The sequence below is a fragment of the Motacilla alba genome, chromosome 17 (assembly GCF_015832195.1).
Source record: "Motacilla alba alba isolate MOTALB_02 chromosome 17, Motacilla_alba_V1.0_pri, whole genome shotgun sequence".
NCBI lineage: Eukaryota > Metazoa > Chordata > Aves > Passeriformes > Motacillidae > Motacilla > Motacilla alba.
In genome coordinates, this window is record NC_052032.1 from 10,294,147 (window position 1) to 10,314,070 (window position 19,924).

Sequence of the window (19,924 nt, forward strand, 5' to 3'; positions counted from 1 at the left end):
GGAAGGGGCTCGTGTCCAGCTCTGCGTGGCTGAGCCCAGAGATGAGGGTTTGGCCACGGTGCAAGGACCAGGGCACTGCCCACTAACTGCCCACAAATGTTGCTGTTCCTGCACTCACTTGCAAAACACTTCAAGAGTCACCGTGGCAATTCCCAGCAGCACTTTGAACCAATCTGGGGTCCCCAGTGCCCAGAAGCAAAGGCAGCAGCAGCCCCCTAGCACAGCCACGCTGTCCTGGTCCCACAAAGGCAGGTGACACCCCAGGAGTGCACCCACAAACACCCGCCCTCCCCGAGCACCAACCACAAGGGTTAGAAAGACAGCCGAAAAAGACAAAGTTTGCCATTTTAAATGAACTGCAAAATTTATTACAGTGGTTTGCTCCTGACAAAGAAGTTGGTAACCTTCTGCCTGGGAAGGAAGGGGGAGGAGTGGGGAGGGCAGGGATGAGAGGGAGGAAAGGATGTAAGAGACAGAGAGAGACACTTAAGGACACTTTTCATTTTCTGAAAATAAAACTTCTTTTACCTCCCAGAACATTTTCTCCAGTTAAGTTCACAAAAAGAAGAAGGTGAAACCAAACCACAGACTTCAGGAGGAAAATGCACAAACGTGTTAAAGCAGAGACAAACATGCTCTTTCTTCTGGGTCTAACAAGCTTCACAACCGGCGCGGCTCCGGGGCAGCCTCTGTGGCTCCTCAAGGCACCGGCTCTGCAGAGCTGCCGTGGCCCCTGGGCACGGGGACAGCCCTGCCCTGGGGACAGCCCTGAACAGCCCCAGCCACGCTGCAGGACCCCCAGAGCTGGGGGTCTGTGGGGCAGGGGCTGTGCCAGCCCCAGTGGTGGGGCAGAGGAGAGAGAGCACGGCTGAGACCGAGAGAAAGCAGCGGTGAGAGTCCAGCACGGCCCAGTTTGGGGGGGTTGAGACCCCCAGTGCTCCCAGTCCTGTCTGTGAGCCCCAATCCCATGGTGGGAGAGGAACAGAGAGCTCTTTGCCTGTGGCTTCGGCACAGCATTTGCTGTCCTGGGGACATGGCAGAGCAAAGGAGGGGGCCAGGAGGCCCAGCACGAAGTGCAGCTCAATCCTCATTCCTCCTTACCCACTCCCTCAGCAGATAAATGCAGGGGGGCACTGCAGAGCTCCCCAAGTTTCCCCAAGATCCTGAGCACATGCTGGAGCTTGCACCTCCCTCCCACCTGGCTGCTGTGCCACCGTGGCCGTGGGCAGGACTGAGCTGTGCTGCCCGTGGGCAGCTCGGGGCACTGTGGCTGCCACAGAACTGCTGCCTCCAGCACCAGCAGGCACGAGGAAAACTCACCTCAGCTGAGGATCCAGCACTGCCCGGCCCTGCCTGCCCTGTCTTGGCCAGGGCAGCTTCAGGACAGAGCTGGCAGCAATTGGGACCTGGCATCTGCACCTTGGGGTCCTGGCACTGCTGCACGGGACACCTCCAGCCCAGCCCCTGCATTCTGTGTGGATTTCCTGCAGAAATCCACCACCTCCGTGCGTCCCCTGGTGCCCGGAGACACCTCAGTCGCCATAAAACCACAGCCTGGAGGGGTTTCACCTCCCCTCTCTCCTGCCCTGTGCACGAGGGGCCCTGAGACATGGGCAGGGTCGGGGAGGGATGGCGGCACTCAAGGAACAGCTGGCGGGGGCAGCAGGAGAGGAGCAGAAATAGGAGAAAAACCGGGACAGGCTTTCCCCTTCCTTGGTGCTGCTGAGCCGGGTCGGCAAGTGACAGGTTTGGGCACCAGGCGTGCCGTGGAGCTGGAGGTCAGCACTGCCAACGGGGCAGCGCCAAGCCACGGCCCCGCAGCCTCAGCCGTCCTTGCTGGTGCGGAACCTTCTGGGGCGTTTCCAATAGCAGAGGTTAAATAGCATCACTGAGGAAGGCAGGGTGGGAGGCGGCCCCTGCCAGCCCCGGGCACCAGCCCTGCCCCTGCTGGAGGCACTGGGGTGCTGCCGGGTCCTGCCGCTGGCCACTCAAGTCCGCTTGGCGTGCAGCATCTCGATGAGGAGGTTGTTGCAGGGCACCTCCCCGCTGAGGTGCTTGTGGTACAGGTACTCCTCGGCCTGCAGGCTCAGCGCCCTCACCTCGGCCAGCCAGAGCAGCAGCTGGCGGAACTTGTCCGTGGAGTGGGGGTAGTGGCACGCCGTGTACTCCAGCAGCGCCGCGTTGGCCTTCTCCTGAGCATCCTTGGCCAGCGCGTGGTTCTCCAGGTACTTCACGTCTGCAGGGGGGAGGACGGGCATGAAACGGTGCCAAGCTCATGGGTCTGCCCCCTCTGTGCTGCACCGCGCTGGGTGAGCCAGGAGGGACCCACACTCCCGGGTCCATGCCCCTCGTGCGTGAGAACACAGTGCAGGAGGGGTCCCGCGCCCCGTCCCTGCCCAGCCACGGGCTCTCCATCCCTACCCTGCTCCCAGGTCTTCCCTGATGCTGAAGACAGATTCCAAACCCCCTGGCAGTAGCCCTGGTGTCTCCCTGCCCTCGCTGCCCAGGAAGCTGCAAAGCCAGAAGGTGTTGCCAGCTGTGCCAACGCACTGGGGGCCGCCGCCGTCAGCCCTCTTTAATTCCTGAAGGTCGAGGAAGCGGCTGAATTAATTCCCTGATCTAAAACCTGGTCTTTCCAATGTGGCAACCAGGCTCACCAGCCTGGAAACCCTAATCCTCCACGCCTCGCCAGGGCCACAGCAGCTTCCCATAATCCTGCTGCCAGCTCCGGTGCCAGCAGGGCAGCGACAGCTCAGCAGGCAGCGGCACCGAGGGGCAGGCAGGGTCAGTCATCCCTGCACGCAGCTTTGGAGGCTTTAGGAACCAGGGCTGGGCACTGCCCCATCACCAGCTGCAGCTGCACGCAGCCAGGTCCCACACGCTGCCCAGCAGAGACCTCCAGAGCCTGACACGGTCCATCCAGGGCGAGTGGATTCAGGGGATGATTCACTGTGCAGGACGAGCACACTGGGAGCACTGCCTCGGTCACGGCCCCTCTGGCTGTGCTGCACACAGACCCTGGCGTGCCAAATCCCCGCTCGGCAAACGGGGAAATCTGAGCGCAGGGTCTGGCCAAGGCAGCTGGGAGTTTGGGGTCCCTTGAAGGGATCGTGGCACCCAAGGCTGCTGCAGCCCAGCCGGGGGTCAGAGCCGGGAGCAGAGGTGTGGCCAGGGGACTGCGGAGCCCCAGGGACGGGAGGCACAGCCCAGCCGGGCCGTGAGCCCCCGGGGAGCCCCAGCCCCGGGCCATGCCCACGGCCGCGGGCGCTGGGGGGGCAGGCACAAAGGGCACAGGTTGTGCCAAGATGCAGGGGATCAGATCACCCTTCCCTTTTCACTCTGACAGCACATTTGCTCCTATTGTCTCCTGCTACCCGGGTTGTTGTTATGAAATCTCTTTATCTGCATAAGGTTATTGTGCATGTCATTAAAAAAAAAGAAGTTATATTGATAAATGTCAAATCTATCCCCTGAGTTGGCTCAACAATAGCTAGTTCTACTCGATGAACTCACCTGGTTCTCTGAAAGACCCTATTCACTGTTTAATTGAATATTTGAATAATCTTTTCATTCCTGCAAGGAATAAAGAATGTTGTCCAAATAACATTGACTCACTTCATTTAGAGACACTGCAGCAGTTGCAAAGACTGTCCTGTGACAAAGCCTCCCATCACACATACAGATATGCCTGGGATTATTTCTATGCCCTCAAGTGTTCTTCCTATTCACAGCTCCTTTTGTTTGGGAGAAGCTGCTGATAAATTGCAAACGCTTAAGGGAATGTGGGCTATAAAAGCCTCTCTTCCTCCCCTCCCCAAGAGTAGCTGCTTCATGAATGTAAGTCATGAAATCGAATGATAGGTCAATCCATTAAGGCTCTATTAAGCCCTTCTGTAGAACAAAGCTAACCTGTGCCGTCCTCATAAATATTGCTATTTTGAGAAGCCCTAATTTTAATTAAATCTCTTTACCTGCTCAGGAGAGAAATCTATTTAGAACTCAAATGGCAGCTCTTGTGAACAGGGCTTGGCTTTGACTGTGCTGTGGCAGAGTGGTAAATGTGGAAATTCTCTTGTTAAAGGCAATTACATCCTGCACATAATACACAATCCCGTCCTCTACAGCTGAGCCTAGGAAGGGCAAATTACTCCAAGTGAGCTCTGCAATATGGAGAGAAAAAGTTGCATTTGGGGCAAAATGATGTATGGGAAAACACAGCTACTGGATTCCACGCCCTCCCTGAAAGCCGCTGCTCTGGGGAAGCCAGCGGGGGGACACTGCTGCTGCTCGGTGCGCTGTGCCATGCCAGGGGCACAGGGGGACCCGGGCAGCACGGGGGGACCGGCCCTGCTGTCGCTGAGCCCGCGGGGCAGCAGTCCTGGCTCGGGGTGCGAGCCCCCCCGGCTCGTTCATTTCCCAGCCTGGGCGCTGTTTGTGCCACACCTTATCACTGTTCAGCAGCGAATTATCGTCTCTCGTTTCTCCGGGTTTCTAAACAGCTCCAGAGGAAAGGAAAGGAAAGCTGAGGGAGGAGATGCTGCAGGTGCGGGACGGGATAGCAGCGCGGCTCCCACCGCTGGTCCCTGGACGGGACCCCGCGGGTGCAGAAGCGCAAGCACGGAGCCAAGGCACTGAGCAGGGACGGGGATGGGGATGGGGATGGGGATGGGGATGGGGATGGGGATGGGGATGGGGATGGGGATGGGGATGGGGATGGGGATGGGGACAGGTCTGCCACGGGCGGCGGTGGGCTCACCACGCACCCGCACTCGGCTGACACAGGGAGGGATGCCAGGGGCAGGAGCGGGCTGTGCCACCCCAGGCGCGTTCGGAGCTCCGGCAGCAGCGCGCACGGCTCCGGAGTTATTTAGTCTGGGGAGGTGGGAGGCGTGAACGCGCCGGCTGAGCCCGACCGCAGGCTCCAGGCCGAGCCTAATCAGAGCGCGGAGCCGAGCCCAGCGGCGCGGGGCTCTCTGACGCAAATCCCGGCTGATAGGGCCGGCCCGGCCCGGCCGCCGCTGTCAACAGCGCTGTTTGCCGCAGCCGTATCAGCGCTCGTTTCCCTGCGGCTGGCATGGGCGAGCGACCAAAACAGGCTCCGCTGTGCCAGCGGGGACAGCGAGCCCTGCAGCTGGAGCAGAGCTGCCCAGCGGGGGACGTTTTGTGTCCCGGGACAAGAGAGGGACAGGCAGGTGCCAGCTGTGGCTGCTGGCTGCTCGTTAAAAGCCACTCTGTCGCCCAGCCCGGCCCGGCCCCGGAGCCGCTGCCCCTCGCCCCAGCGCCCCCCAGCCGCACTCACCGAGGCTGAAGAGGATGAGGAACTTGAGGCAGACGAATTCGTGCCGGTCCACCTGGAGCGAGTGCAAGTGCAGGACGAGCTCCTGTGCCCGCAGCACCAGCGTGTTCAGGATGGAGCCGGCCTGGGCTGCGATGGCCGACATGTCCACCTGCGAGGAGGGGTGGCATCAGCTGCGGCAGCCCCAGTCCCACCACAGCCTGCTGCAGGGCACCTCACTGGGCCAGGAGCCAGGTCCAGCCCTGAGCACTGACTGAGAAGTAGGGGTGTCAAAAAAAAAGTGGGTGAAATGGGAGCACCGTTTGAAATGGAGGCCCTCACAGGGAGCTGGAATTGTAGGCATCACATCTCCAAAAGCCACCTCCAGGGAGGGAAGTGGCCCCTCCTCCCATCCCACTGCTGACAGTACAGGTGGGGCTGTTGGTCTCTCCTTAAAAAACGTTATTCTCCAGAGCCAGGAGCTGTGTGGCAGGATGGGACAGGATGGGACAGCATGATCTGCACAAGCAGACCCAGAGTTTACAACACCACCTGCCTGCCCTATGCCAAGTTGGCCACACTGGAACAAAAGAAAGAAAGAAGTCCCTCCATCCCCCCTTGCAGCCCCTGCCCGTCCCCACTGCCCCTCCACAGCACCACCCCAGTCCCAGAGGCCGTTTCTCACCTCCTGGCCGGTGACCAGCAGCACGCTGTGCTCCTTGCCGTGCTGCAGCTGCCGGTAGATGTGGTCAAACACCAGCAGCTCACTCCAGCAGTTCTGCAGCAGCTTCATCTGGTCACCCACCTGAAACAGAGCAGGAGTAGCACGGCTGACACCCACCGTGCTGCAGTGCACAGCACCCACCCTGTGCCTGGCAGGGATCCCATGGGAGGGGGCGTCCCTTGGGGTGAGCTTGGAGAACTGGAGCTGCACCCCAGAAAGGGGGATGCCGGGCAGGTGGCTTTGCAGAGCTGGCTTCAAAGCAGCTCAACATGTTTCAGTGGCGCTTGCTGGCTCTTATCAGCACGGGTCTTCCCCCAGCAGGCACAAGCTCCTCAAATCGCACACAAATTTTAACAAAATGACTGCGGGAGGGACACGCGGTGGCTGCACAAAGGGCCTGTGTGTCCAGACAGCCCCTCTGGATACTTTAAAACGAAAGAAGACAGTGCCCATGCTGACTCCCTGGCCAGGGTGGCAGGCTGGGGGGGCAGCAGGGCCGCGGGGGAGCCGCCGGGCGCGGGACATCGCTGTGCCCTGCAGCTGCCAGCCCGGCCCTGCCCACGCACCAACACACGCACTCGAGACCACGTGCACCGCTGCACATGTGCTGCTCCGTGTGTGCCCAGAGAAACACCGGGACTGCCCCTGAGAGGGGCTGAGCCAGGACACCGCCTGGAAGGGTCCCCAAAGGTCTCACAGGGCGCTGGGAATGCAGGCAGCAGCAGTGACTGGCAGGATGAGCTGCCAGAGCCAACAGCTGCATTTGGAAGAACTAAAAGCCCTCGGAGCTGTGGCAGGATGCAGGGCACGCTGCCTTCCCCGCTGTCCTGCCAAGAAACACCACGGGTCACCGGCTTCATCCCCTCGGCACTGCTCTCCACTGAACCCCAACTGCTTCCGACAAAGAACTGAGCTCCTGCCCTGCCTGGACTCCCCTCTGCTGCGGGGCCAGTGTGGGGAAAGGGCTGGGATTACAGCACTGCCTCCACCACCGCTCCGAGGAGCAAATCCAGTGCCAGCAGCCGAGCTCTGCAGGGCCATTGTGCTCCCCCGTTAATAGAGGGAAGACAGATGCAGCATCACAGGGCTGGATAATGCCCTCGTTCTGCTGAAGAGGCTGCAATAAACCCGTGCTGGGAGATTGCAAAAGGAATAGAAGCCAGATGAGAAAGAGCTTTATGGTCTCAGAGCCGGCGCTCCCCGAGAGCCGCCGGGATTTGTCTCTTGAGGGTGGTGGGTGGCCAGAGCTGGGACTGTGGTAGGGCAGGGAACGAGGTGGAGTGGGAAGGCAGTGACAGTGGCACTGCCCCTGCCCACCTGTGGGGCTGCCCCTCATCCCCCAGCCAGTGCAGCAGCTGCCGTTCGTGGCCCAGCACTTCAGAGCATGAGGCTCCTGGTCAGCTGCTCAACAAAACCCTGGGGAAAAGCTCACTGTGCACTAAACCAAAATGGAGACTTTCTGCACCCCTGGTGCCCCCTGCCAGAAGGCGAGTGGCCGCTGTGGCAGTGGCCAGCCCGAGCAGGGAGCTGTGGCCAGCCGGAGAAGGGAGCTGGAGCCAGCCCGAGCAGGGAGCTGTGGCCAGCCCGAGCAGGGAGCTGTGGCCAGCCCGAGCAGGGAGCTGGGGCCAGCCCGAGCAGGGAGCTGGAGCTGGGGCCAGCCCAGCTGCACGATCCTGGCCGGTGCCGAGCGCCTCCGCTCTGGCTCAGTCAGGGCGTTGTTTTGGAAGTTCTTTCCTGTGCCTCATTCCCGAGCGGGATGAGCTCCAGAAGAGACAGACAGAAGGTTTTGCCTTGAAAACCGTTTTAAAAAGTTAGCTTCTCCAAAGAAAGCACTTCAACAATTTTGAAATCCTATTTTCTTCCTTTAAAAATTACTAATCGGCTTCTCCCAAACACTGAGGGGTGTTTGGCTGAAGCCTGAAGCCCCTCAGCAGCACATTTCACCCTTCATGGCTGCTGCAGGGCTGTTCCTTTGCCAGCACGCTCCAACGTGCCACAGTGCTTCCTGGGAACATCGCAGGGCACCGGAGACACATGGCCCTGGCATGGGGGAATGCACTTGGGGACATGATAGGGTGGGCCGGGGCTCCGTGGGCCAGTCAGAGCTGGCTGGGATCTGTGGAGTTGTCCCCAGCACCAAGCAGGGTGTCCCCATGCCCGGGCTGCGTGGCAGTGGGCAGCCCCCACGGCCCCACTCTGGCACGGAGGCTGTGCTGCAGGGGCTCAGGCTGGGGGTCACAGGGCGCACCCCACCCTGGCCTGGCCTGAAGGAGCAGGGGGCTGCTAATGGAGGGCACTCAGAGGCAATCAATCCTCCCAGCAAGGCGGCAGCACGCGCTCCAGTTAAAAGTTAAGCAAAGGATCTTCCTCTTTTAATGTCAAGGCTTTTCCTCAGAGTGCTTCATCAAAGGCCTGATGCAAGCTGTCTTTGAGAGGCAATCCTTATCTTTTTTTGAAGCGAGCATTTAACCCATTCACAAAACACGTGGTGAAACCCTCCCCACCCTGGAAGAGCAATCCCTGATGGGCTGCAACCCACAGAAAATGCAGTTCTCTGTGGGAAAGGGTCTGGGACGGGGCTGGAGGGGAGGCAGGGCAAGCAGAGGCAGGGATGGTGCTGCCCAGGAACGGGAATGCAGGACCTGTAGTTTTAAACCTTCTGCAACCTTCCCTGTGGGTTCATGGGTACAAGGTGAGGGAGCCCCTGCAAGTGTTGGGGCTCCCAGAACGTGCCCAGGCCATGCAGGGATGGTGCAGCCCTGCAGTGCTCACTGCTCCCTGCACGGTTGGTTCAGGACAGCCCCACCCTGGCACCGCTGCTTTGGGAAGGAGAGTGACCCACCAGCAGCCCCTCTTTGGCAGGAGCCCTGAGCTGGTGCCAGGACATCCATCCCCAGCAGCACTCGGATGCTCCCAACCTGTCCCCACCACACAGATGCCCTCCGGGCTTCCTCCCAGATCTCAGGTGCAGGATTTGCCCCACAGCCCTCTGGCAGGTGTGTGGCACGTGCCAGCACCCCGAGCAGCCCCAGCAATTCCTGAGTGCAAGCAGGACCCATCACCTTGGCTACTGAGAAGTGTGAAAGTGGATTGGTGTCCACCGGCCACCCGCAATGGAAAACCCAGACACGTCCAAGGTGTGAATGGTCAGTGTGGGTCCCCATTGCCCTGCCCACGATGTGCATCTTAGAACAAATAACCATCAACACCAGTGTGGCTAGGCCAGGATCCCATCTCCCTGCTGGCTCCCAGGCTGCTGCAGTCCTGGCTGCGCGGGCATCACGGCTCTGCAGGCAGGGCAGTGTCACATTTCCCCCAGTGCATGGGATGCTAAACATTGCAGCAGCATCCACCACCAGAAGGAGATTTTAAATCTGCCAAAAACGCTCTGGCCATCGGCCAGGAGAGAGATGGGGTCAAGATGACCCACATGTTAAAGGCAGAGGAGCAATTGACTGCAAATAGGCTTTGTCGTGGCTCTGGGATCTCTAAGCACAGCTGAGGGAGAGCAGCCCAGCAGACAGACCCGGTGACCACAGGGAACTCTGGGTCTGTGGGAACAGTGCTGCCCTCAGCATCTCCCCCATCCCTGGAGCCTGCCTGGGGATGAAGGATGGTTTGCCCCAAGCCCTTGGCACAAAAGGGCTGAGGAAGGGGTCGGCACCATCCCACCACCCTGCAGCTGGGCTGTGCCCCTCCAGCGCCGCAGGGACCCACTGCACACCCAGCCCAGCCCGGCCTTCGTGCTGAAACCGTGGCAATTTGTTTAACATTCCTGGCTGCTCATCCCAATCTAAAGGTCACTGCAACCCTGTGTTCACGATATTGATATGTAGGTATGGCAGTGACACCTATATAAACCAGGCTGTGCAAGACACGTGTGTATAAACCTCACCAAAACCAGACACAATGTGAGTGTGCAAAAGCGCCCGCGTGCGTGCACATCCCTGCGTCTGTCTCTCCATATACATATAAAAAAATTACATCTGAAAGGACAAAGTTGCCCGAGACTCACAACCCAACAAAATATATTTCACCCCCGGCCTATATTTTTCTTCCTGAAAAGATGCTGCAAATCTTCCCTCAGTCCTGACACATCTCATCTAGACTCAGTTAAAGTTCGTATTTATGGGCGTCAGCGCTGACCTCTTCCACCTCCGCCCGCGCGGCCTCGCGCCGCGGCTGCCTGGCCGGCCCTCGATAAACAAGCGGGCCCCCAAATCCCCCTCTGCCGAGCAGCGTTATTAGTCTTGCCTCCGAAGGCCAGCGCAGTCCGTAATTCTCCTCCTGGTGACACGGGATGAACGCCGCGACATCAGTCTCCCGGCGGATTGGCATGGGGACCCTCGTTTGTCAGTGGCAGACTGACAGAATTACTGGCCCTTAAATGAAACGATATATCTGGGAAGTTAAATCTGTTTTCAATCTGACTGCCCCGCGCCTGCGGGCGGACGTGGCGTGTGAGCCGATGTCAAGAGGCCATTAGCCCGTGGCCCCCCTCCTTCCCCGGGCGCAGCGCTGGAGCCAGGGGGGCTCTCCCCAGTGTCATCCAGCCCAGCCACCACGCAGAGACAGCAAAGAACCCGTTGTGGCCCCCAGCAGATTGCTAGGGTGGGAATGGGAATGGGAACAAGACTGGCCAGCTCCAGGGGAAACTGCTCCCACTCTCCCTGGGCAGGCACCAAAGGCTCGTCCTAACCAGGTGTGTGCCAGCTGTTCCCCATGCCCCTGAAGATTTGCTCCTTCCTCTCCAGGCTCCCTGTGAGGCCCCGGGGAGAAGCCAGGTCTCTGCTTACAGCCCTGTGGAAGGAGCACAGGGGTGCTGGGCAAGCTCAGGCAGGGCAATCCATGATGGGGCAATCTGCCCACAGCCCCCTTCTCACCTGCCTGCACCTCCTCCCATGCCGTGCCAGCCTGGAGTGGTGTCCCAGCACGGTGCCTTGCCAGCCTGGATCCCTGCACTGGCCTCAGCCAGCAGCCCTTCCCTGCTGGGGCTGGGGACCATCACCTTCACACAGTCCTTCCCAGGGGATGGAGAGGGCTGCTGGCAGCCCTGCCCTGAGGAGCCCCGAGCCCCCAGTGGGGACTGATGGTGCCGTTGATCCCGGAGATTGTGATGTTCCTCCGTGCTGGCTTTAGGGCAGAGCCATAAACCCTGTGCTGGCAGGAGTTCATTTACCGCCCCAGCGGCCGCTTGCTTTTATGTGCCAGGCAGGAGCAGGAATGGGGATTCAAGCTCTCAGACCTGCTCCTGCTGCCCACTGGCTGCTCTCCCTTTGCCCTGGCCAGGGGGGATGAGCCGCGTGGGGTGGGCAGGGGCAGCCCCAGGTAGGGGCACCGAGGATATCGGGCACCTCTGCTCTGCGCTGGGGCTCGGAGCTGCCCGGGCTCTGTGCACAGGAGGCAGCCACGGACGGCCAAGCCTCGTTCTCCCTCTCCCACTGGAGCCAGGTGGGCTGTGGGTCCTGCAGTCCCCGGGCCTGGGAGATGCTGGGAATGCACCCCACAATCCCCATGTGGATAAGGCAAAAAGCTGAGCCCCCAGGATGGCAGTGATGGATGTGGGCACCTGCTGAGCACCAAACCCCCTGTCCTGAGCATGGCAGGGCACGTGCCCTGCTCCCAGCTCTGCCCAGGTGAGGCCGGTGGCGCTGCCATCCCCCCCAGAGTCCCACGGCAGGAGGAGCACCCGCCAACACCGATTCACACAGGAACAGCCTATTTTGGTGGCACAATCACGCTGACAATGGAGTTACAAGGCTACACAGCTATACAGCTGGGAACTGAATTTACACTGTTTACAATATCTCCTGCAAAACAACAACCACCCTGTTCCCAAAATCCAGGCTGGACACTGATATGATTGAAACAAGCCCAACCCACCCCCACAATGCCATTTCCTGACACTGTTCTGAACGATGGGGGCTATTTTGAGCCACGAGGCTCGGCCACACTCAGCCCCATGGCACCCATGGCACAGGGAAGAGCTTGGTCCTGTCCTACAGCCCAGTCCCACTGGAAGAAGGTGATTTTGGCCAGAGCCAGGCAGCACAATCTCATGCTGGAAACACAAGAAAACACCTGAGTCTTATCACAGCTGCCCCAAGATGTTGCTCTCTGGGTTTTGGCCGTATTGCAAAATTTTCTCTCCTATTTTTGCACCAGTTTGGGATCTTAGGTCAGCTAAGAGCATGAATGGAAAATTTCTGAAAGCTTGGCAAGGTGTGCAGGATGGCAGAAGCTGCTCCAGCCCTGCTAACCCTCCCCTGGCCCCAGTAAATGTTCAGGGGGGATGAACATTTGCTACAGGGGATGTCTTGGCAGGATGGAGGTCAGCTCCATGTCCCCCGGCCAGGCACACTCGTGGGCTGCTGGCAGCAGACACGGCCTCGGAGCAGGCTGGGGCTGCCCCTGCTGCCTGGTGCTAATAGGACCCACCTGGCCACATCGATTTTCCTCCTAAAGGCAGGGGAGAGAATTGTCTCAACTATAATTCCTCAACGTTACATTTTTCAATTATGTCTTGAGCTTGACACCACAGTCACTCTGCCGGCGATTGCCTCAACACCTGCCCCCGCCGTGATGAATCTGAAATCACGAGCCCCACACGCCAGTGGGAATGGCTCCGGCATCGCAGCCAGGCCCCGGCGCCTCCAGCCCTGCAGGGAGCTGGGAGCAGGACTGGCACGCATCAGCAGATCTGCAATGGTGGCCCCAGGCTTGAGCCCACGGGTGTTGCCCCATCCTCGCAACGTTTCACCTCAATCCTGCCCGCAGCCACATCCCATCCTCGCATCACGGCAGCCTCGATCCCGCCCGTCCCCTTGTGCCCCCGGAGCAGTGCCCATCCCACTGGCAGGTCCTACCTCCAGCTCCTTGAAGAAGATGCAGCTCCGTGCCCACTCCACGATGGAGAAGAGGGTCTGGTCGGCCATCTTGCACATGAGGCCGAAGGTGCTGAGCTTCTCGTGCCGGCCTTTGCCCTGCTCTTGCTGCAGGCAGGACAGTATCCGTGCCTTCACCTGGGCCTCGTCGGGCTCCAGCTGCAGCAGCTTCAGGATGACCTCGGGGATGTCGGGGGGGGAGCTGCTGGGGTAGGTCTCTGGGTACATGTAAGCAGGCACGGCCTCGTGGGCGTTTGTGTAGTGGTCGGGGTACTCGGACTTGATGGTGCGGTTGGGGAAGGAGGGGTAGTGGTAGCTGGGCAGCGGCGCGTGGCCGGGCACGGCCATTCCCAGCGAGGGCGTCCCGTAGGGGCTGCGCTCGTAGTCCACGGGCGTCAGGGCGGCCGGGTTGGGCGGCAGGGTCTTGGACATGGCGTGGATGCTGTGGATGGTGGAGGACAGGCTGTAGTCGCTCTGCACCGGGGACATGATCTGAGGCACGGTCTCCAGCTTGAAGCCGTTGGCTCGGATCAGAGCTTTCTTCTGCTGCTTTAAGGCACGGTCCCGCTTGTACATGGGTCCAAACTTGTTCCTCCCTCCACGCATCCGGTCTGCACGGACAGCTGGAGACAGAGAGAGGGCAGAGACTGCAGTGAGCCCACATGGAGAGAGACCAGGGCTTCCACAGGATGCAGAGAAAATGCTGGGGGACACGACTTAGAGGCAAAAAGGGTCTGGGGGGCACTGGGGAAACCTTCCCAGAAAAATCGTGTCACTCCCAGGCCAGCCAATGTCACCCTCAGAGCCTCTGGGGATTGCAGGAAATGAGGAGACATTTGACTTTCACTACAAAAGGAGCTGGGGGAAAAAGCAGCTTTCATTCCCCGTGGGTTGAGGGGACAGCCCTTAAAGCCTGAGCTGAGGAGGGGATTTCACACTCACTTTAGTTTCAACAACCTGTGTCACCGAACCAGCCCTGGGATTTCTTTGTCCCTGCAGAGCCTGGGACCCCACAGCCCCCTCAGTACCTGGTCCCCCCATCCAGGCTGCATGTGCCACTCCTCAGCAGATCTCTGGCCCTTTTTCAGGCAGCACGGCTGGCAGGTCCCAGTGGGTGCACTTCACCCCACCGGCCTCAGGCAGGAGCTGCCAGCCCTGGGGTCCCAGCCCTGGCAAGGGCTCTGCTGGAGCATCCCGCTGGCAGGGTCGCTCTGATGGCTGCAGCAAAGCAGATGCTCCCACCAAACCAAAAAACCCCGAGGATCTGCCAGCGTGCCAGGGAGCAGGTGCTTCTCTGCAGAGGGAGCCTGTCCTGCCGCTCTGCCTCGCCGTGCTCCGGGGGCTGCTGCCCCGGCATCCCCTCGCAAGAGCCTCAGACCGCAGGAAGGCAGGAGCGGGGGGCTGGACGGCAGCGGAGGAGTGCGCCGGCGAGAGCAGCCCGCAGCGAGCATCAAAGGCAAAAGCCCTCTGCTATCTTGTGTTCCTGCTGACAGCCAGCGGGTCTTGCTTTGCCTCTCAGCTGTTACCTCTGCCTTTCTTTCGCCTACTTATCCTGGGGCTCACAGCCAGCCCCCCCGGAGAGCTGGAGCACCTCCCCAGCGCTCCCAAGGCAGGCTGGAAAGGCGGAGGGTGGCCGGGAGCAGCAGCATTTCCAGGACGAGCAGGAATGCGCTCCCAGGAGAGCCGCCCTGGCTTCCTCCCTCATTCTTTATTCATGAAAACAGCATCTCACTGGGAGCGGGCGGCCAGCGGCAGCCTCTGAAGAGAGGGGTGCCGTGTCCCCGCTGCCGAGAGCCGGCCCGCGCCCCTCTGGGCAGCAGGGAGCTGTCCCGGGGCAGCTCCCGACTCGGGTCCGAGGGAGGCGGCCGCACTCAGACCTGTGCACACCCCAGCTGGGGTCCCACGCCGGCAGACAGGCTGGCACAGGCAGGTCTGGTAGCCCTTGCCACAGACCTCAGAGCACACCAAAAACTGAATCTCACACCCACTCGAAGTGACGTTATCCCACCAGTGCTCGAGGTCGGGCACAGTGACGCCCAGGGATCGCATCCCAAAGCAAACCCCTGTGACCCTGGGCAAGGCAGAGACCCTCCTAGGGCTGCCTGCACTCCCACACACAGCGAGAGGTGCTCTCAGCCTGCTCTCACAAACCCTCCAGAGGCAACTGCATACACCTCCTCCCCTCTCCCAGCAAGAGCACAAAGGGAGAAAAGGCCTTCTGATTCCCTCCTGCTCTGCTTTTCCTGCCATTTGTGCTACGCTTGGGATTGGGAACAACTTGCCATTTGCTGTGTCCCAGCCGACAGCCGAGAGGAAGATGATGCATCCTGACCTCCAGGGCTGGGGAGCTCACGTGGAGCCACCCACGAAGCGCCTGTACCCCCAGCAACAACCCCAAAACCATCTCCAGAGGACCCCCAAGCCACACACCCACACGGTGGCAGGAGGGTCTCCAGCACCCTGCAGCCCCTTCCCTTCCCACGTGCACTGCCTCGCCTGCTCTCATCCCAGGGCACAGCCCTGGCTGGGGCACGCTGCTGGCCAGGCTCTGCCTCCTCTTGGCACCTTTCTTTACCTGGGCAGGGACATGGAAGGTGCCATGGGTAGTGCCCCCCAGGGCTGTGGGCAGCCTTCGGCCAGGGCTGTGCTTCTCCTCCCGCTGTCACCTCACTTCAGGCACTTTGAGGGGTGCCTGTGTCAACCCTGTGTTCCCAAAATCAGTCACCTCGGGGTTGCTCTTGTCGTGTGGACCTGCAGACTCGCCTCCAAAGCATCACCTCACATGCCTTGCCCAAAAATGCTCGAAGCTGAGAAAGGTGGTCTCTTTTTTACTACAAAAGAGACGGTTCTGTGGGAATATCACCCTTGGCTGGGTGATTGCCTCGTCTGCCCAGCTCTGCTAAGGAGCCAACAGCAAGAAAACACGCACGAAAAGGCTGTTGGGACAGCTCTGGGACTAAAGCACCTCCACACGTACACGACAAAAACTGCTGGAAAGGGACAAATTGAGACCATGCCTTTCCCCCCAAGCACTGTCCCTGCCTGTCTGTCGCAGGGTCTCCAGCCCCTGCCCAGCGCCCAAATCCCCTTGCGACATCGATCCAAACGGCCGGAGCATGCACCGAGGGATTTAGGGCACCAGTAACCCCAGCCCAGGGAGGAGAGTAGAACTGGGATCTGGTCTGGAAGCCAGCCCACGCCGGGAGTTTGCAGCGGCTGAATTTGCAGCTCGATGTTGTGTCTGACTCCCGCGCTTCTGCTCGCAGGCTCCCTCCCCGCTCCCGGAGCGAGCGGCCGCCCCGCCGGAGCACGAAGCCCTCTCCGGTGAACCGCGCTGCGTCCCGAGCAGCGAGCCCGGCGGGCGAGGGGCTCACCCCGCCGGGGCCAGGCGGCAGGACTCAGCCCACTGCCGCCCGCTGCAAAACGCAAACGATTTCCAGGGCGGTGTGGGGAGGGGGCGGCTGGCTCGGGGGTGGGGGGCTCCTCTGCCTCTGCTTTTGCTCTGCCATCCCGTGCCAACGACCTGTCCCCTCAAATACATTTCGCTGCCGGATGCAGAGCATCGCAGGACCCGCAGCACGGGCTGCCGGGGCCCGACTCTGATGTCGGGATCCTCTGCGCCGACATCAGAGAGAGGCGGCGGCGGTGGGGCTGGAATCGTCCCCCCGGGGGTCAGAAATCCGTTATACTAAATGTCACCGAGAGGAAAAATATCATTCGTGGTGGCTCTGCGGCAGTTTTATTGCGATCCCCATAATTTTTAACGTTTTTCCTTAAGTCTCGACTTCTGGAATTATGTGCTTAAGGAAAACAGTAATTTATTTGCTATTTCCCAACCTTCCTGCCAGCAAAAAAAAAAATCCTGGAAAGTTGAAGCCGTAGCAGCAGGAACCCCGGGGAAACAAACAAAATGAAACAAGGAAAAGAAGGAGACGACGCGAAAAAACGATTTTTTTCTTAACTTGGGAGGGAAAAACGGAATCGAAGCGGCGGCGGGACCGACCTGCCCGGGGAGGTGGCGGCGGCGGGGACAGCGCGACCGGTCCCGGCAACAGCACAGTCCCCGCACAGCCCCGACCCAGTCCCCGGCCCCCGGCGCCCCCCGCCCCGCCGGGCCGTGCCCGGGCTGTCCCTACCTTCCAGGCGCATCCCCACGGTGAGGCACTTCTGGAAGCGGCAGTAGGGGCAGCGCTTGCGCTGAGTCTTGTCGATCTTGCAGCTCTGGCTCTCGGTGCAGGTGTAGTGCTTGTTGTTCTGCACCGTGCGCTTGAAGAAGCCCTGCGGCGGCGGGCGGCGGCGATGCGGTGGGCACCGGCACCGGCATCCCGGCACCGGCGCCCCGTCCCCGCCACCCGCCTTCGGCAGAGGCTCCCGCCGCGCTCGGGGCTCCCGTCGCGGCCGCGCTCCCCTCCCGCCGCCGGGAGCGAATCCGCCGCTAACGAAAACGGGCGAGAGGAGCCCCGCGGCCGGTCCCGCCGCCCCGGCCCCTGCAGAGCCCTCTCCCCGCTCCCCACAGAGCCCCGGACCCCTCGTCCCCGAGCAGCGTTCCCCTCACAGCCCCGGCCCCGCAAGGCGCCGGTCACGCAGAGCCCCGGCCCCGCTCCCCCGGCCCCGCACGGCCCCGGCCCCGCTCCCCCGGCCCCGCACGGCCCCGGCCGGTCCTACCTTGCAGCTCTCGCAGGTGAGCAGCCCGTAGTGGTACCCGGAGACCTTGTCCCCGCAGACCGGACACAGCTCGTCCAGGTCCTCATCATAGGAATAGTCCATCCCCTCCAGCGGCCCTGCTGCGGGACGAGCCGCGGTCAGCGGGACGGGATGGGACGGGGAAGGGGACGGACGGCGGCCCCAGCCCCGGCGCTGGGTGCGGACCGGGAGTGGGCGCGGTGGAGACCGAGCGGCAGGTGCGGGAGCCGGAGCTCTTTATAGCGCCTGGAAGAGCATCTCCATGTTGGTGCGGGCTCACGGCCAGCCCCCCGGGGCTGGGGAACCTCCTCTGGGAGAGCGGGCGGCTCGCGGCGGCAGGGACGGGGCGGGGGCGGAGGGACCCGCCGGCCCGGGGAGCGGGGACACCGCGGCCGGGCTGGGGAGCGGCTCGGCCAGGCCTCGGCAGCATCAGGGATCCCCCCAGGGACTCCCCCAGGGACACCACTCTGCGGGAAGGGGGGCGAGACCCTCCTTGCTCCCCCACACCATCTGTGGGGAACGACAAGTCCCCCAGCCTCTCTGGAGGGTCCGGCCTGGGAGAGGCGGGAGCTGCTGAGAACCGGCAGCCTCAGGGCTGGAGCAAAATTCACCATGTCTGGACAAGAGCCTGCTCTGCTCGGTGCACAGCCCTGGACCACCAGCTTCGTGAGAAAAATATCACCCCCCACCAGCTGCCCCTGCCAGCCCAGGGAGAGCTGCGTGGGAACACTGGGGTCTGCAGCAGCTCCCGAAATCTCCTCTGGGGCCACCACTGAGGAGATGGGTTTGGACCTAGCACGGGCCACCCCACCAGGAGCACCCAATGGTGCCCTGGTCTGCCTGTCAGACAGCAGCTATTGAATCCATGCTTCACAATTAGGGTTTCTTGATGAAATGTTCCATGACGGCAGCAGACCAGTGCAGGAGCACCCCAGCTTCCGGCATGTCCTGTTTATCAGGATGCCCCTGGGCCACACACCTCGCCTGGGACTTGGCTGGGGGCAGCTCGAGGCTCTGAGTGCCTCTGAGAGCTGAGGCACTGGAGCTGAGCCTGTCCTGCAGGGCTGACCCACCGAGTCAGGGACCCTGTGTGGCTGGTGCAGAGCCTGTCCCAGCATGGTGGGAGCCTGCTGCCAGCACAGCAGGGCTGGGGCCCTTGCTCTGGGGGCCTGGAGCCTGGCACAGCTGGGGACTGAGCTGCTAGCAGTGCCCCACAAAGGAAAGGCATGGCTGATGGCCCCACATGGCTGATCCTGCCAGGCTGACCCCGCATGGTTTGTCTTGAAGGGCTCATCCCACGGATCTCATCCCACCCAGCTCACCCCTCACACCAGCTGCCCATGGGTGCAGCGGGTAGGAAGCGGCGCTGGCAGGGCGAGCAGCAGGCAGGAAATGGGCTCAGCGGAGCATCACTCCAGAGCCACCAGGAATGGAGCCCGGGCTAAGAATAGCAGCAGAGCGGTCTGCAGTGCGGGTCAGCGCCGCTCGGCCGGGAAGGAGCGCTCCCACCGCCGGCAGAGCCCCTCGGCCAGGGCCCCCACACTCGCCACTGGCTCCCGGGGGAGCTGCCGGGCAGCCACAGAGCAGGACCTGCCATCCTGGAAAAGGAGCCCGGGAGGGGCTGTGAGCTGGGAGAACTGAGCAAACACTGTGAGATACAAAAGCAACTCAGGGCTGACGGCTGTGATCCCTGCCAGCGTGGGATGGGGACAGGACACGGGCTCAGCCAGCCCCAGGAGTCAAGGGGTCCCGGATGCCTCCCATGCCCGCTCCAGGGTGTGGAGGCTGCCTGTGCTCCAGTGGGCAACTCCCAACCCTTGGGTGACCGGGGACCCCCAGGCACCACCAGCTGGGCTCCCAGAGCCCCTCAGCAGCCCGATCTGTCATTTCTGAGCAGCAGCTCGGCTGCGGGGCCAGGGCTATGGTGAGGCCTCGCTCCGCTGCCCGTGATCTGCAGAGCCGCCATCCCCACGCCCGCTGAGGGGACGGGACGGGAAGCGGAGGCCCACACACAACTCCTGCTTCCTCATCGAGCCCTGCCGCGTCCCCAGCTCCAGCCTTGGCTGCCACCATGGCGGGGAATGGCGGCCGTGGCTGGGAGGTGGCTGGGATGGGGGCCTGGGTTCCCCCCACGGACACGTACTCACCGCGAGGCGGCTGCACGGCTGCTGCGCGTGGGGCCGGCGGGTGGGAGAGCCTCGCTCGGCCACCGGCCAGGAGCTGCGACCCGAGGAGCCTCCGTGGGCTGTGGGTACCGCCGCCCTGTCCACGGTAGGCTGGGGGATTTATGGGGACCTGCGTCTCTTGGGAAGGTGTCGGGGCTCTGGCTGCGCACACGCCGCCCCGGGCAGGACACCG

The 19,924-nt window shown here is 61.7% G+C and overlaps 1 protein-coding gene across 2 annotated transcripts; it reads right to left on the bottom strand.

Annotated features, from left to right (window-relative positions):
* Positions 1–347: 347 nt before the first annotated feature.
* On the bottom strand, positions 348–19,921 carry NR5A1 (nuclear receptor subfamily 5 group A member 1). 2 transcript variants are annotated; one of them, XM_038156657.1, is made up of 7 exons: positions 19,714–19,921; positions 17,549–17,664; positions 17,020–17,161; positions 12,866–13,506; positions 5,961–6,080; positions 5,300–5,447; positions 348–2,236 (listed from the first exon to the last, which is right to left on the bottom strand). In XM_038156657.1, the coding sequence occupies exons 2-7, from the start codon at positions 17,648–17,650 to the stop codon at positions 1,989–1,991; spliced, it is 1,401 nt and encodes a 466-aa protein (XP_038012585.1). In that variant the 5' UTR covers positions 17,651–17,664; positions 19,714–19,921; the 3' UTR covers positions 348–1,988. The 2 variants fall into 2 exon arrangements, with proteins under 2 accessions (XP_038012585.1, XP_038012584.1); XM_038156656.1 differs by having other exon boundaries at positions 17,549–17,667.
* Positions 19,922–19,924: the final 3 nt, after the last annotated feature.